This window comes from Augochlora pura, chromosome 3 (genome assembly GCF_028453695.1).
Source record: "Augochlora pura isolate Apur16 chromosome 3, APUR_v2.2.1, whole genome shotgun sequence".
Taxonomy (NCBI): domain Eukaryota; kingdom Metazoa; phylum Arthropoda; class Insecta; order Hymenoptera; family Halictidae; genus Augochlora; species Augochlora pura.
This window is the reverse complement of record NC_135774.1, coordinates 2,792,297-2,809,883: the sequence shown is the minus strand read 5'-3', so window position 1 is coordinate 2,809,883 and position 17,587 is coordinate 2,792,297. Positions and strand designations below refer to the sequence as shown.

Here is a 17,587-nt window from a genome sequence, read left to right as displayed (position 1 = left end):
CTCTACGCACGTTGCCCGGCAACGCGTTTGATTTGTCTGTCACGTGGCCGCGATCCATTCAATTCTGAGATCCAAGCGGATTTGTTTTTATCGCTAATAAAAGTCGTTTTCATTTATTTCCTTCGGGAATTCGTTGCAGTTTTGTATACTACGTTGTAAATACAATTGTACAGTAGTTTAAAGGTATCGTTCTAACTGGATTTTCTCCAATGTGAGAAAGGTTACGATAATATAACCTAACATAACCCTCCACTGACAACAACATGAGTAAATACAGAAGGAAGGAATCCTCGAGCGAGGACAGCGATAGCGAAGAAGAGAGGCGCAAAAAAGACATTAAAGAGAGAGATGAATTTGCAAATAGGCTCAAAGCAAAAGATGAAACCAGAGTACGGAAGGTTGCTATGCCAGCTGGCTCGGGAGCAGGTAAATTGTACTACATTTTCTTACATCGTATTATAAGTTATACATTACTGACTATGATTCTTTTGTAGCCGAGGCAGCCAAGAGGCTCAAAATTATGGAAACAGACATGAGGGAGAAGCTGGTACCGAAGCTCAGGGTAGAATCTCGCAGAAAATATCTGGAGAAGCGTAAGGAGGACAAAGTAGCAGAGCTGGAGGCTGATATCATCGACGATGAATATCTCTTTGAAGAGCAAATGTAAAATTTCCTTTGCTACTTCTGTAATGTATGCTGTACTAACAAGGGTTTTGTTATAATCAGATTGACAGACCGGGAAAAGAAGGAGAGAGAGCACAAGAAACAGTTGCTTCAGTTAGCAAAGGAACATGAGAAAGCTAGGGAGCTCGAGAGGGTACAGAGGTACCATATGCCCTTGGAGAAAGGCAAGGTTGAGCCAGAACACGAAGTGCAGGACAATGAACCACCACAGTCTGAGCAGAGCAAATGGGAATCGGATCAGATGTCTTCAGCTGTCTTTCGCTTTGGTGCTAAAGACAGGAAAGGTATAATTTCGAAATACTTTTTCCGAATCCAGTGGTTAAAATAACTTCTACTTCTACAGCTCAACAAGACTATGATCTTCTCCTGGAAGACGAGGTTGAATTCGTCCAGGCGCTGCGAATGCCCGGCAGCGAGAAAAATCGGGGACGAGAGGAGAGTCCACCTCCGCAAGTAAAAGCCTTGCAGACTATACAGGAGACCAAGAAGAGTCTGCCGATCTACCCCTTCAGGAATGATTTGATCCAGGCCATTAAGGACCACCAAGTACTGCCGATGGCTTCACTCTGGATTTTTATGCAAATTCTGATTTCACGAATTGTCTTAATCACTTGGGATACTTCGTTAAATCGAAATAAAATAAATATACCGTTGTTCTCGACTGCTCCTATTGTACAACCTTGCACACGCTACAAATGCATAAAGATTGCAGTCTAATTGCAGTTTTATATGCAGCTATTAATAAGGTGAAATTTTATTTTAGGTTCTGATAATAGAGGGTGAAACGGGGTCTGGGAAAACCACCCAGATCCCGCAGTACTTGTACGAGACTGGCTTTGCCGAAGACAATAAGATCATAGGATGCACGCAGCCCAGGAGGGTAGCCGCCATGTCGGTGGCAGCGAGAGTGGCCCACGAAATGGCGGTGAAATTGGGGAACGAAGTAGGCTATGCGATTCGGTTCGAAGATTGCACCTCTCATCGCACTAGGATCAAATACATGACCGATGGTACCTTGCACAGGGAGTTCCTGAGCGAACCGGACTTGGCCTCTTACAGGTATAACGATTATGAAGAGAATCTTCACTCGGATATGTAAGAAGCAACGAAAAATATTTTCTGCAGCGTTATGATCATCGACGAGGCTCACGAGCGCACACTGCATACAGACATACTTTTTGGTCTGGTGAAAGATATCACTAGGTTCCGACCGGACCTGAAACTGCTAATCTCGTCAGCCACCTTGGATGCGACAAAATTCAGCGAGTTCTTCGACGATGCCCCCATCTTCCGAATCCCTGGACGCAGATTTCCGGTTGATATTTATTACACGAAAGCGCCCGAGGCTGATTACATCGACGCCTCCGTTGTCTCCATTCTGCAGATTCATGCTACGCAGCCTCATGGAGATATACTCGTGTTCTTGACTGGTTGGTGGTTTCAATTATTAATCCTGACCTCTTATCTTTTAGCTAACATGTCACTAATTGTTTACGATTTCGTTGGGTTCATCAGGTCAAGACGAAATTGAAACCTGCCAAGAGATGCTGCAGGAGAGAGTCAGGCGACTGGGCTCGAAATTAGGGGAGCTTTTGATTCTGCCAGTCTACGCGAACCTGCCAAGCGATATGCAAGCGAAAATATTCCAGCCCACCCCTCCTGGTGCCAGGAAGGTACGAATAGGACTTTGCTAACCGTGCTGTTTCGGATCAGATCTCCGAAGTATAATTTTCAGGGTTCGAAAGACCCGACCCGTCCATTGCAACTTTTAATTTCCAGGTGGTGCTAGCCACAAATATAGCAGAAACGTCCCTTACAATAGACAACATAGTTTACGTGATAGATCCAGGTTTCGCGAAGCAAAACAACTTCAACTCCCGGACCGGCATGGAGAGCTTGATGGTCGTCCCGATCAGCAAAGCCTCGGCGAATCAGAGGGCTGGCAGAGCCGGAAGAGTGGCTCCAGGAAAGTGTTTCCGGTTATACACAGCATGGGCGTACCAGCACGAATTGGAAGACAACACTGTGCCCGAGATTCAGAGGATCAATCTAGGTACGTTCTCCCTCTGAAATCCAGTTGCTATCTTCTGCCATCTCCGTTCTACATAATTTCGAAATAACGAGATCCTTTACTTTCACTTGTAGGTAACGCTGTACTCACATTAAAAGCATTAGGCATAAACGATCTCGTTCACTTCGATTTTCTGGATCCGCCACCCCATGAAACACTCGTGCTGGCTTTGGAACAGCTGTACGCTCTGGGCGCGTTGAACCATCGCGGCGAATTGACGAAATTGGGCCGAAGAATGGCTGAATTTCCACTGGACCCAATGATGGCGAAGATGCTGTTGGCCAGCGAACAGTATCGCTGCTCGGAAGAGGTTGCTACTATAGCTGCTATGCTGTCGGTGAACGGGGCCATCTTCTACAGACCCAAAGACAAGATCATTCACGCGGACACGGCACGGAAGAACTTCCACGTGCCTGGTGGTGATCATCTGACCCTGTTGAACGTTTACAACCAGTGGCAACAAAGCGATTTCAGTACGCATTGGTGCTACGAGAACTTCATTCAGCATAGGTCGATGAAGAGGGCTAGGGACGTCAGGGAACAGCTGGTCGGACTCATGCAGAGGGTCGAGATGGAGCTTGTTTCTGGCATCACGGAGACTGTGAACATCAGGAAGGTGATTAATCGGTTTCCTGTGAGACATATAAACCATACGGGTCAATTTTTATGTTATAATTCCATCGAATTACAGGCCATAACAGCGGGGTACTTCTACCACGTGGCGCGGTTGTCCAAGGGTGGTCACTATAAAACCGCCAAACATAATCAAACAGTTTCCATACATCCGAACAGTTCGCTTTTCCAAGAACTTCCACGATGGTTGCTCTACCACGAGCTAGTGTTCACTACCAAAGAGTTCATGCGACAGGTACTGTCACTCTCGATGCAATTCCAACGACGGTCCCCTCCCAGTCGAGCGACGAATTAATCGAACGATTTTTGTTTATCGCAGGTGACCGAGATCGAGAGCAAATGGCTGCTGGAAGTCGCGCCGCACTATTACAAGCCAAAGGAGCTCGAAGACTCGACGAACAAGAAGATGCCGAAAGTGACCGGCAGATCGAGACCCGACGGAACCAATTAAAAGTAGCTCGGGGCTAGAGTAAAGTTTTTACAATTTATAAAACTTGTATGAAACATTGTATAGAAGTTCTCGCAACGTTATTTTTCGAAGAGGTCTCCCCTGAACCATAGCGATAAAACTTGTAAGTATTTAAGACGTTTATACATCGAGTCGCGTTTTGTAACAATACAAAATACCTGTAACATATCCTCGTTTGCAATACACGAATCAATCGTACCTCGAAGCATTTTATTTTTTTTTAAATCACCGCCTTGCGTTGTCTTATTTTTTTTGCGAATCGGCTAATATTTATAGGATGGAAACCCTCGCCGCGTGTGCTGAACCATAAACTTCTCGAGAGAAGAGGCATCCCCTTCCGCGATAGGAAATTCCTCCTTCTGTAGTGATTTAATATTTAATAGGGCCTGGGATATTAAATAGTCATCCTTCGGGAACGTCGCAACCTCTGAACATCCACTAAATGAATAAAACGTTAGTCGTAGCGGACTGTCGCGGAGGAAATTCATGAGAACAGGATTTTTATTATAGTCACATCGGAACACAACATTAGGGTAATGATACGCTGCGCGCAGAGGGAGGTAGACGGTACGCCGTCCACGGTGAAACATTTTCCAAGTGTATAGTTCGCCGGGAAAAGTCAAAAATACTGTTTCAGACAGTGAACGAACAGATACCGAAAAGAGTAAATCATCTCTCAGGATATAGTTGGACGTTATGCGCGTCTCGGGAAGACGTTCGTTTAACGGAAAGCAGAACGCGGTGTTTTAGAATTTAATTACTTGGCTTAAAATTAATTAAACCGACTGGAAGATGATCATTTTGCAACCCGCCTTTAAGTTATTAACGATTGGAGGGTGTTGGCGACCGTCTCAGTGGAGAACAACCCGCAAAAGGATTCTCTATGCTTTCTACACGATCTTTATGTTTCTTTTGCTGCACAGTTTTTGTTTGTCGCAACTTCTGAATGCAATATGGAACGTGCAAACCACGGATGATCTTAGTGATAGTTTCTACATGTTCATTGCGAACATTCTGGCTTGTTTCAAGCTGATCGTGGTTCTACTGAATCATGAGAATATTAAAATCTTGTGCGAGAAATTACGGACAAAGCCCTGCGAGCCGAGAAATCCGGAGGAACAGGCCATTCAGCAAAACTACGATCGCAAAATTGGGTAACTATACTTTTTTATTAAAATATTATTGCTTGAATTAATAAGGATTCGTCTTAAATAAAAATTAATTAATGTAAAAGTCAAATGGCAGAGACATTGGCAAATAGGAGAAAGAAAAAGGCATGTGGGACATATTAATATTCTTTGTTAACTGAAAAAAAATTTAAATATTAAACAAACATAAAAAAAATTGCATATACAGTATAGAAACTTTAGTTCCTAGGTTCTGCTGCGGGGCGGCGCTAGTGCGCCATGATCCATAAATTGAGTATTTTAGAAAAATTGTAATTAGGTTGAATTTTGAAATTCTGAGATATACGATCGATAGATTTGATCATTACGAGCAATTTGACAGCATTGTGGTCAATTTTGAGTAATTGGTTGTTGTGTAATTAATTTCTTTGTATATATGGGTTTCCCAGTGTCATTGCTAGGTGGCGCTACAATTCAATTTTCGAGTACGTTCCATTATTTTATCAAATTGTATAATAACTAAACTGCTTTTAGATAAACGGTTAGTACTAGTTGATGTAGAAAACTCTCCTGAATATGCCTGTAGTCTTTAAATGAATCATTTTTGTTCTTAAAAAGATGTATTTAATTTTTTTTCCACCCATCATGTATATCTCTCGTATAACAAGCATAGAAACTTTAGTTCCGAGGTTCTGCCGCGGGCCGGCGCTAGTGCGCCACGGTCCATAAATCGAATATGTAAAAGAAATTTTAACTATGGACAATTTTACAATTCTGAGACATACGATCGATAGATTTGACCATTGTGAGTATTTTGAGACCATGATCGTCAAGTTTGAGCCATTGGTTCTCGAGTTATTAATCTTTTTCTAATCGCGTGTTTCCTAGCATTATGGTCCGCTATCTTTTTTCGCGACAATTTCGCTATTTTCTGAATAATTTAATAATGCAGAGTAGCTTTTACTGTTGGCTTAAATGACAAGGGAACACAAACGAAGAAGGTGATAGGTTTTAAAGGAAGTCTCGTTATTTATTATAGTTTATAAATTTATTAATTATCTTTTATTATACATACGCAAACGCTGTAAAAAATTGACACTGTTAAATCTCCTTTGAAAACTTTCTGTAAAGGTCTGTCAATCTGTAAGGGAACAAATAAAAATAGAAAGATATCAATGCGTACACGACTATTAACTGTTTCTCATAGAAAAGGAGCTCTGTCTCTTAAACTCTTAAAAAATCTTAAAAAATCTTAAACAAATAATATCTCCATTCCCAAGCACACGAAATATTTGTAGAATACTCAGAAAACAGTTTACAGGTCAATCACGGTATATTACGCGGCTTTAGTGGAGATTACTGTTCTCTGCATGATCATCTCTTCTCTGCTCACCGATTTCCGGCACGAGAAGCTCGCATACAACGTATGGCTGCCATTCAATCACTCTTCTGGCGAGCTCTACTACCTCGCGTACGTTCACCAACTTGTAAGCCTGATCGCGACGTCCATTTTGAACGTCGCCGGCGACACAATATTTTGCGGACTGTGCGTCCATGCCTGCAGCCAGCAGGCAATTCTGCAGCACAGATTGAAACAATTGCCGGCACAGGATAGACCGGATATCGGACCGATTGTGAAATTCCACGAGTACCTGTACAGGTCCGTTACCCGAATATACCCGAATTTAAAACTTAAACACGAGAACCGAGACAGTTATTTCGACACAGGTACTCGTTGACGATGCAGGAGAAATTCCAAACGATGATCGGCATTCAGCTTCTGGCTAGCACGCTGGTGGTCTGTTTCATTCTCTATCAGCTGACGAACACGCCGCTGATGAGCTTGAGGTACTTGCAGTTCGTGTTGTACATGCTCTGCATGATGACGCAGATATTCTTTTACTGCTGGAACGGAAACGCGCTCAAGCTGAAGGTACTTACGCACCTAAGCGAGGCTCCGATTAACCCCTTGCACTACCGCTCCCTTTATAGTGTGACGATTAGCACTTATTCGTACTTAATAATTTTCCTAATAGGACCAGATAATTTTTGTTTTCTGTATTGTCTTTATTTAGTTCAATTCCTAGACTTTGATAACGGAAGAATTTATTTTTACTTCGATGTAGAAGAAATTAACCCCTTGCACTATCACGTCTTTCAGAGCTACGTTGATTACGATTTTATTCTTAATTACTTTCTTGGTGTCATGAGATGATTCTAGTGTCCTAATTATCCTCGTTAATTTTTATTCACTGATTTCAATGAAAGGTGATTCAAATTTTCTTTCGATTTAATAGAAATGATTGGCAGCCATATTTATCGAATCGTACACTTTCGGGTCTGACTCGTTATTATAGTGCAAGGGGTTAATAATATTCGTAGAGCTTGCATAAAATTCTTCACCACGAGTGTGACACGTTATTGTAGTGCAAGGGGTTGATCCGTTGCGTCAACCTCGTCAATCTTTTCCGACGCGGGGACAGAGCATCGAGATAGCGGACACGATCTTCGAGATCGACTGGATCAATCTGGACAACAGCACGAAGCGAAGCTTGATCATGATTATGAGGAGAGCGGCGAGCCCGATCGAGCTGACCAGCGTGTACGTGTTCACGATGGACCTGAGCACTTTCGTCAGCGTTAGTCGGATATTCAAACAACCATTTTTAATCCGACGAATCTGCCGGCAATAACATTTCGCTCGTTTCAGATATTGAGGATGTCCTACTCGACGTACAACTTGCTTCAGAGGAACAAAGATGTGTAGCCGAGGGAGCAGCAGACTTTAGAAAATGCTTAAAGCCAAGTAGAAACAGTAGACGAAGAATGTCGCACGGAGCTCGAATGATTTACAGTAGGAAGTGCACAATTTATTCGCGTTAACGTCTGCGATCGTGTTTCCAGAAGGAAAAAAGATTGCAGTGAATTTTGCACTGGAAAATCTTCTAATACACCAACACAGATAGCTGTAAAATGTCACCGATACTTCAGTGTACCCGGCTCGTTCATATTTCAGCGAAGTTGTCTACAATTCCCCCCACGAAGTCACGGGAAACGGGCGACGGTGCGCTGGACAAAAAGAATTGCGGAGCCCCAAGGGGCTTATTTAGAAAAAATGTGGCTATACGAGCCGCTCGATTCGTGTCCGGGAAATTACGCTAATTGTATAGCCCGTGCAGGGGGGTGTTCCGCGGACGGAGCCAACCCTTCGGTGACGGACCCGCGTGTCCGTTGGTCTGCGCGTGGAAAATCGAGGCACTATAGTCGTCTGCTGCGCACCGGGCTGCAACTTTTCCTATTTCTCGGTCGCAACGCGTCGAACGCACGTTTCTAGAATAGGTCGACGAAGATAGTGCCAACTATTTTCCACTATCTCTCAACGAAACTTCCGAGATATAAATTAAATTGCGAGCTGTAAATTAAATTGCGAGCTAAATTGCGAGCCGCCGGTCCGTGATGGAATCCTTTTAATGTACTCGATCGAGCAGCGTCGAAGGGTAGCTCGCGAAAGAGATGCGTATCTTGAAAATGGTGACGATATCTCTGACAGTGTGCGGCTGTTGGCAACCAGAGTCCTGGACCTCGCCCACGAAAACGGTCCTGTATCGGGTGTACTCTGTGATCATAATCTTGATGGTCCATTGGGTGACGTTCTGCGAGTTCATGGACTTATTGCTGTACGTGGAGACGCAGGACGAGTTCGCCGACAACTTTTACATATTCGTGTCGATGCTGGTCGGCTGCCAGAAGATAGTGAATTTGCTGGTCACCCGAAGGAACGTTGCCGACTTGTTGAACACCTTCGACGAAGTGCCGTTCGCGCCGCGGAACCAGGAGGAGCACGGTGTTAGATCCAGATTCGACAAGACCATGCAGTGAGTCGCGCTGAAATTAGATATAAATAATTATAATCACATAATGACGGTAGACTTAATTGAACAATTTTCTATCGTAAAATGACCGTGTTGTTATTGGGATAATTTGTGAATTGGTAGCTCTAGCGTTAAAAAATGTACTTAAAGGTACCTCAGAAAATTTTTATACAATTTTTAGAGGGACCCTAACTTGACGGTCGAATAACTATCAATTCTTTAACTCGATCATTTTCACTGATTAATTAATTTTGCTGCGGATGATTATTCTTTAACACTACATATTTGCTTGCCGCAGGAAATTTGTCAAAGAAAACCTACACAAATTAAATGTTTAATTCATGATGGTGTTACCAAACGCATCTCGAATAATGTTTATAATATATATAAATAATATTTCAAATAGAGAAACATTGTTTCACAGCACGATCGCGATCCTCTACGCGAGTCTTCTGACAGTGAGCTGCAGCATTTTCTCAACGACGGTCTTCTTCAAGTCCGAGAAATGGCCGCTGGTGTTCAGGGCATGGTTGCCTTACAATTGCTCGACCATCGGCCTGTACCTTCCCACTGTCATTCAGCAAGGTCTAGCGTTGCAATACGGCGCCATGGGTCACGTGGCGTGCGACGCTCTGTTCTGCGGAATAATGGTCCACATGTGCAGCCAGTTCGAGATCCTTAGACACCGGCTGAATGGGATCAAGAGGGGTGAGGTCGGGGCAGTGAAGTCGTGCGTATGTTGCCACGACAAGCTCTGCCGGTTTGTTCCCCATCAAAAATATCCTTCCCTCGAGACAATAAACGGGGTAGCTTGGCTTTCGAATCGAAAGACCTGCTTTGCACATTGTTGCAAACGCCGCCCACCATGACTGCAGTTGGCGGAAAATATACCCCATGTTGTAATACAGTTTCTGAGTACTATTAACCCCTTGCCGTAGTTTGACGAGTTTACAGTAGACCTATCCTTGCAACTACGAAGAAAATAGTACGGCAAGGGGTTAAAACTACTACCGATCGAAATATTAAAAACCGTGTTTTTCAGAATATTCTCTTTTAAAATTCAGCTTCGTTATTCTTGCAGAGCAACGCACATTCGTCTTTATTAATACTAAATAGGTTTAGTATTAATTTTAATTGGTTACTTTTGTGGTTAATTTAACACATCAGCGTCTCCTTAGCGCGTCTTTCTTTTCGCAAACCAAGCTACGAAATGATCGATTCCGAAAGAAAACGTCCACCATCCTGTCCAATATAACACGAAATGATCGTCTTGAAAAATGCTTGCAGGTACGCCAAAGAGGTGAACAAACAGTTCAAAATAGTAATCTCGTTGCAATTCCTGGCGAGCGCGATGGTCGTCAGCTTCAACCTCTACAGGCTGACGAAATCCGCGAACCTGGGCTCGAAATTGCCGGTGTTAATCGTGTACAGCACAAGCATCATATCCCAGATATTCATCTACTGCTGGTTCGGGAACGAGGTGAAGCTGAAGGTTCGCAATTGCTATTACAAGCCTTTCCGATCCGATTTCGTTATAATATTAGGCTTTAAGCGCAGGTAATTTCTCAGAACAGATTCACTGTTGCGTCCAATGTTCTATTCGAGAAAACCACCGCTTTCGGTGCCGGCCAAAATAAATGTTTTCTTCCATCTGCCAGAGCATCGAAGTCTCCGATGTGATCTACAGTATGAACTGGACGGACCTCGACGAGATCCAGAGGAAAATGGTCTTGATGATGCTGTGCCGGACCGCGGTGCCAATCGAGTTCAGCGGCGCCCACGTCGCCACTTTGAACCTGCAATCATACGTGAACGTCAGTATTTCATTCGATTCACTATGTTCTGTAGAGTTTTTACAGAATAAAAGTACAATAGAATTTTTTATTAATAATAAAGGGTAAAGGGTATTAAAAGCTTCGAAATTTCGTTTTTTAAGCAAATCTCGTTTCCTAAAGATATTAAAACAAGAAGATTGTCAAAAATATTCTTTTTCACTTTAAATATTAAAAAATCAACGGTGCAACAATTTTACAGAATCCCACTGATTTGCAGATATTAAAGACCTCGTACTCGGCGTACAACGTGCTGCAGTAATCGGTGCAGCATCCGTCGCAGAGAAACGATCGCTGTACCAGTTCGAACGATCCCTGGATCGTCCTCAAGAGGCAGTACGAAGAGAAGGAAGGTGTCGAAGACTGTAGCAAAACTTACCGAGAAAGAAGAGATTAATAAGATCGTTGGCGAAATACGATCTTATCCCGTCGATCTCTTCGCCTTCGACGGAATAATCGTTAGAGCATTAGTGTTGCAAAGTTGCATCGAGGTTGCGGAATAAATGCACTTCTAGTACTATAGTATTCCTTTTTATTTGGCGCATTGTTGCTTCACCGGCGACGCCGTTCTCGATTATGGGGAAAATCGACGGTTAGCCTCCCCTAAATATTTATCTTGCATATTCGAGCTCCCACGTCGAAGTTACGTGTAGTACTTGAAAAGTGAACGGTAAAGGAATTACGAGGGCATCGCGATGACGAGCGTCCCGTTCTTGGTAATTACGGTAATGACATAGCCCGACGTAACGGAGAAGTCAGCGGCAAGGGAAAAAATGTCGATATTCTATGGTCGGCGACGGGGCCCGCGGCTCCGGGAACTCTTCGGCTTTAGGTCTCCCCGGGAGCAGATCACCCTAATCGCGAGACTTCATTGTAGTTTCGACCTCGCTGTTGTCTTCACCCCGCCGATAGTCGAAGTAGTTGTTAGAGAGAACGGTCGAGGTGTGGAACGAAAGTTAGCATGGAGAGATTAACGTACGTCTGCAGACTTCTCGGCGTTTGCGGCTGCTGGATGCCCGATTCCTGGACCACCTCGTCCAAGAGGCTCCTCTATGGCACCTATTCCGCCTTTGTCTGGCTCGTGCTGCACCTGTTGTCCGCCTCCCAGATCTGCGACTTGTTCATCAACGTCAAGACCCAGGACGACTTCACCGACAACTTCTACGTGACGCTGTCGATCATCTGTATCTGCGTGAAGATGAGCAACCTGCTGCTGACGCGCAGGCATCTTGGGGACATGATCAACAGGATCCAGAAGGAGCCGTTCTCGCCCATCAGCGTCGAGGAGGAGGACATTCGAATGAGATTCGATAGACTGGCCAGGTGAGTCGCCTAATAAGTCACTGATTCCTGGTTTAATTATCTATAGAGACTATAAATTAGTTATTATAAATAGTAACTAGACTGGGGATCTTTATACAACATAAAAATTGTCTGCATCAATTTTGCAAGACGTACGATCAAATCATAAGCTTTTTTCCTCCTTTTAATAATTTAAATAATTTAATATTAATACTTGCACATTGTTGGCTTCTTTTAATATTTTAATTATTTTCAATACAGTTACTGATTTTTACTATGAAAGCATAAAATGTAATTGTCTATCCTAGTCATTAAATAATAATGTGACAGAATCTGTAATAGAGAAGTTAGACAATATTTCAAGCTGTTCGACTCGCCCTTAAATTATAAAAATTAAAAAATTTTTTTCACAACCATTTAACCATTCCACCAAGTCGCATATTTTTTCCCTTAAACTTCAAAGTTTTTCGCGTAGAATGCCGTTAATTTTATACCTTTATCTGTAGTATTTTTTGAGTTACGATTTTTTGAAAAAAGTCCGATTTTCTGCGAAGAAGTGAAACTTGGAAAATTCTGTTTTTTGGAACGTGACTCTACTGTTAGCCTTTTTGAATTAAACCAATTATTTTAATACTTATTAAAGCGTTTTAACGCTTGTTACAGTGTTTTAACACTTATTTTAACACATATTAAAACACGAAAACGTTTACAAAACGAATTGAAAAATAGAATAACTCTGCAAATAATATCAGAAATACGAACGAAACGCTTCTAATGCCTATGTTTAACATTGCGTCGCGTTTTCAACATTGTTCGCAGAAGGAACGCGGTTGCCTACACGATCGCGATCAACGTTTACGTGATGTCGACCTGCACGATGTCCCTGTACGCCGACTACAGGAACCATAAGTTGCTGTATCGGGCGTGGCTGCCATACGACTACTCCACTGCGGTTCGTTTCTCCGCCACGTATGCCCACCAGTTCGTGGCGGTGTTCTACGCCGGGCTGGTCACGGTCGCCAGCGACTCTCTGTTCAACGGCTTCCTGATCCACACGTACTGCCACTTCGAGATCCTGAAGCATCGACTGAAAACGCTCGTGACAGAGAAAAGCTGCGCGCTGAAGCGTTGCCTCCACTTGCACGACCGCATTTACACGTTGGTGCAAACTCCTTCGTTCATCACTGATCGTAGAATAATTAATTATATTGAAAATAAATCTACCGAAGGAAAAGGGAGGAGCTTAGCGAAGCTCCGCCCACTGCATGAGGTGCTCACACAATTTTTGTAGGATCTGTGTCGGGTACGTTACTGTTTTACGGTGGGGGTCATGGTAGAGAGCGCCTCTGCAGCAAGGGGCCGCCCTAATTGCGCGTGGTGGGGGTAGTAAGAGCGGGCATATAACCGCGAAGCTGCCTTCTTATCGCGCGAGGACTATACTTGAGTCTTACATTAAAAGTTGCACTCTGGATTCCTAAGAACACCAGAGAAACGTATAACAATTAGGAGAGTCCTTTTTAATAATTGTCGTACGTTCTCCGGGCGTCCTCAGGAATTTGCACATCCTGTTGCAGATACGCGAATACAGTGAACAGCCAATTTAAGATGATCATGCTGATCCAGTCTATGGTCAGCATCGTGACGGTCTGCTGCAATCTGTACCAGTTAACGCAGAAGGATTTGGGCTCGAAGTTCCTGGAAGTAATAGTTTACTCGTTCAACACCCTCGCACAGATCTTTTACTACTGTTGGTACGGGAATGAGATCAAACTGAAGGTCCAATCTCGTCGTACACGAAATCACGTGACATTCCAAGCCGGCTTTCTCACGCGCCGCAATTATCGTTTTCGCAGAGCCTCGACGTCTCGAGGTCCGTGTTCGAGTGCAACTGGACGGTTCTGGACGACAAGGCGAAGAAGTTTCTCTTGACGATGATCAGGCGTGCCAAAGTCCCCGTCGAATTCTCCGCGGTCCACGTCGTGTCGATGGACCTCGAGATGTTCACAAAGGTCGGTGGAGAACGCACGTTTCGGAGCGGTGCAATTTTTATGATTAATGCGACGAATAGATCGAAGGTCTTTATGGCAAAAATAAAAATTGTCTGCGTTAGGTTATGCGAAACGGGAATTAAATAAATATATAATTCTACTTTTAATAGTGCGAATAATTAGAAAATAATGCAAGAATATTCAGAGCATTCCTCTGCATTTCTCTTACCCCTTTTTGGCATAAGAATAATACAATATCTTATAATATTATACAAAATTGAATTAGCTCTTCGCGCTCAAAATCCAGGTAAATTATAAATCGATATTATGAACTAAGAACGTCATGTTTGCGACAGATACTGAAGACTTCTTACTCGGCGTACAATCTGATGCAGTGAGACGAAGGACCAAGAAGACTGCGGAACGTAGCGCGACGAGCTCTCTTCCCGGGACGGGAGGGGTGCAAACTGTATCGAAGTACTTAGACTGCAACCCGTTGTGCAGATAGCAAATAAAAATTCGAGAAAACTACTTGAGGTCTATAATGTCGTAGGTGAACGATTCCCCTCGCGCGCGATTCCACGCAGCTCGACTTTGTCGCAAAACGGCCGAGAAAAAGGTAGCGACAGGTATTAAAATATGCATCGCAGCGATATCCCCGTGAAAAAAACCGGGTGTAACGCGTTCGTTACTCGGCCGGTTCATTATTGAGCGTCCCCCCCGGAGTTCCAGCGACGAGCAACGAGTGTCCGAACAAGGGTGAATTACGCGCGGCGAAGTCCGACGGTAATTATAATAATAAGCGAGCGGCGACGAACGAATGGCCGATTTCTGTCAGGGTGGAAAGGAAACGCTGTCGTTCGGGGTAGTTAACGACACGCGAAAAGAATCGTCGATGCGCTATAGCCTTCAATAGCGTTCGAACCTCTGACGCGCGAGGTCGAGACGTTTTCGACGTAGCAACTACGTCGCGATTAAACGAAGTCTCCGTGACACGATTGCTTTATAAATTTCACCATTGAAATGGGCCAGTGAGTATCCTTTTCAAGGTTCCACGCGTCGAGCAGTGAAAGTAAAAAAGAAGAAGGAATTAAATTCCGCAGATATGGTAGAGTATCGTGTAAACGAATGATCGAAGTCGAGAAACAAGGTAATCGACTATGCCAACTCTAAGATGGACGTCCACTGTGCTGACAACCATAGGCTGCCAAAAGCCATCCTCCTGGACGTCGTCCACCAAAATACTCCTATACAAAGTGTACGGGATTCTAGTGTTGTTTCTCATGCAGACTGTCACGCTGACCACGATCCTCGACATTGTGTTCAACGTTAAAACTCAGAACGACTTCGGCAACAATCTGTACCTAACCGTTCCCATGGTGATCGCTTGCTGCAAGCTGTGCAGCTTTTTAGCCAATCGGGATAGCATTCTGATACTGATGCACGCTATGCAGAAAAAGCCCTATTTGCCTGTCGATGACGACGAGCTCAGGATCGAGACCAGATACGACACTATAAATGAGTGAGTCTTCTTTATTGCAAAAGTGTTACAAGAATTTATTTATTCGTTTAGACTACTGTTGAGCTCGTTTTCTCTTTCTTGAGATAAATGGTAAAATAAAATGAAAAATACAGCCTTAATTAATTAAAAATTATTACTACTGTGGGTTCGGGGAAAGGTGAATTAAAAATGAATGTTAATAGAAATAGAAGATGGAAAAGAAAGGACTTACAGGTTTTAGAAATTTGTCTACATTGTAGGCTTCACAAAAGGGTTATTAAAAATTATTACTGCTCGGGGAAATGTGAATTAAAAATTAAACTTGATAGAAATAGAAAACGAAAAATTTAAATAAAAAAAGCTAGTCTTATGCCAGATTACCCAGAAGTCGCAATTAAAATAATAGAAATATTGATCTGATTGCAGGAGAATAACGAGTTTGTACACGATCTCAGTCGAACTCTGCGTAATGATGGTGTGGGTTACCTCGTTAATGAGAGATCCAAAGAACAGAACGCTGGCCTTCCGTGCCTGGCATCCGTACAACTATTCATCCCCCATTTTATACGCTGCGACTTACGCTCATCAGGCTGTGAGTGTAACAATCGCCTCGCTGGTCAACGCCGCTTACGATTCCCTGTTCAGCGGCCTGTTGTTCTCTATCTACAGTCAGCTGGAGATTCTCGGGCATCGTCTGCAACAGGTTAAAAGCGGCTCTGAGTCGGCGCGCGAATGCGTGCGTCAGCATAATTTCATATATCAGTGAGTTACATTCGTGAATGATTTCTGCCGAGATTAATTATCGCTATCAGTGCAATAATATTATATATAACAACTGGATTAATTATCACTATTAGTGCAATAAAATTATATATAATAACCGGACTGCGGATTTGACATACTTGCAGAAAAAAAATTTAATAATTCAATAATATCGCCATGCCATTTTTCTGCTAAGCAGTTTTATTTAATTTCTGTTCTTCGATGCACTATTTTGATGCATTTTTGCAATGATGCAATTTTCCCCAGAAATTATCTATGGTGTTATTGTTATTGCAGATTTGCCACGAAAGTGAACGAAGACTTTCAAGTGGTGGTGTTCGTTCAATTCATGGCGAGCATGACGATCATCTGTTTCACTCTTTACCGTATCACTCAAACGGATCTAGGATCGCGACTCGCCGAGACAGTGGTGTACGCGTTGTGCATGCTGGTGCAGATATTTTTTTATTGTTGGTACGGCAACGAAGTCAAGCTGAAGGTTAATTTCTTGAGTAGATTAATAAGAGTTCTGATATTGTACAGACTAACATATTCTTCGCTTTAGAGCCGCGAGATCCAAGATTTGATCTTCGCAAGCAACTGGCCTAATTTGGACGAGAACACGAGAAGGATGCTGCTGATGATCATGCTACGATCCGCGTCACCTATCGAGTTCTTGAGCGTCCATATCGTGTCGGTGAATTTGGAGTCTTTTATGGCGGTCAGTGCGAAGCGAAATTATGTCAAAATTTGATCTATAGCACTCGCAGACTGTGTATTTATTACAATTCTAAAGCTTTAGAATTTTACAATTTTAACACTTTTCAATTGTCATAAAAATTCCATTGTAATACTTTTAATTGTGATGCATCCAATTCTAATAATTTTTAATTGTGATGGATTCGATTAGAATATTTTTGAATTATTATGTAATCGATCACAATACTTTTGAACTGTGCTCAGCTATAATACTTTCGAATTTCAGGTGCTCAAAACGTCGTACTCGGCGTACAGCGTGTTGCAGTGAAAGTAATCGATCGAACCCGACAATATTTCGTAGCGTAGAGCTATGGCAATGTACCAAATCATCAGACGAAACATATTAGATGCAACGAAAGGTATTCGATAAGATTAGCAATAAATTCAGCATGAATGCCACAGTACTTATTTATTAAAAAGTGAATCCTGAAAATATCCGGAATCTCATTTTTCAAAAGAGCTGAGACTTTCAGCTTTGTAAACTAAATAGTTAAAATTGAACTAACTCATATTTGTCTTACGTATTTATTATTTTTTGTTCATTGAACGATAAATCAACAATTCATAGTTAAATTACTCACCCCTAT

General features: G+C 42.8%; 3 protein-coding genes across 3 annotated transcripts; all 3 read left to right on the top strand.

The window, feature by feature from the left end:
- The first annotated feature begins 53 nt into the window (after nucleotides 1-53).
- L(2)37cb (DEAH-box helicase 16 lethal (2) 37Cb) lies at nucleotides 54-4,054 on the top strand. Its single transcript, XM_078197640.1, has 11 exons — nucleotides 54-426; nucleotides 495-663; nucleotides 727-968; nucleotides 1,028-1,230; nucleotides 1,448-1,743; nucleotides 1,810-2,114; nucleotides 2,200-2,357; nucleotides 2,464-2,737; nucleotides 2,830-3,371; nucleotides 3,447-3,623; nucleotides 3,708-4,054. Exons 1-11 carry the CDS (start codon nucleotides 264-266, stop codon nucleotides 3,837-3,839), a joined length of 2,661 nt encoding a protein of 886 aa, XP_078053766.1. The 5' UTR covers nucleotides 54-263; the 3' UTR covers nucleotides 3,840-4,054.
- A 392-nt stretch (nucleotides 4,055-4,446) lies between these two features.
- On the top strand, nucleotides 4,447-14,461 carry LOC144467577 (uncharacterized). Its single transcript, XM_078176441.1, has 14 exons — nucleotides 4,447-5,011; nucleotides 6,306-6,644; nucleotides 6,713-6,917; nucleotides 7,468-7,623; nucleotides 7,695-7,745; nucleotides 8,486-8,859; nucleotides 9,281-9,616; nucleotides 10,144-10,348; nucleotides 10,515-10,670; nucleotides 11,617-12,011; nucleotides 12,810-13,148; nucleotides 13,565-13,766; nucleotides 13,844-13,999; nucleotides 14,335-14,461. The coding sequence occupies exons 1-14, from the start codon at nucleotides 4,650-4,652 to the stop codon at nucleotides 14,374-14,376; spliced, it is 3,318 nt and encodes a 1,105-aa protein (XP_078032567.1). The 5' UTR covers nucleotides 4,447-4,649; the 3' UTR covers nucleotides 14,377-14,461.
- Nucleotides 14,462-14,571: 110 nt separating this feature from the next.
- LOC144479125 (odorant receptor Or1-like) lies at nucleotides 14,572-17,568 on the top strand. Its single transcript, XM_078197653.1, has 5 exons — nucleotides 14,572-15,500; nucleotides 15,906-16,241; nucleotides 16,539-16,740; nucleotides 16,807-16,962; nucleotides 17,227-17,568. The coding sequence occupies exons 1-5, from the start codon at nucleotides 15,139-15,141 to the stop codon at nucleotides 17,266-17,268; spliced, it is 1,098 nt and encodes a 365-aa protein (XP_078053779.1). The 5' UTR covers nucleotides 14,572-15,138; the 3' UTR covers nucleotides 17,269-17,568.
- Nucleotides 17,569-17,587: the final 19 nt, after the last annotated feature.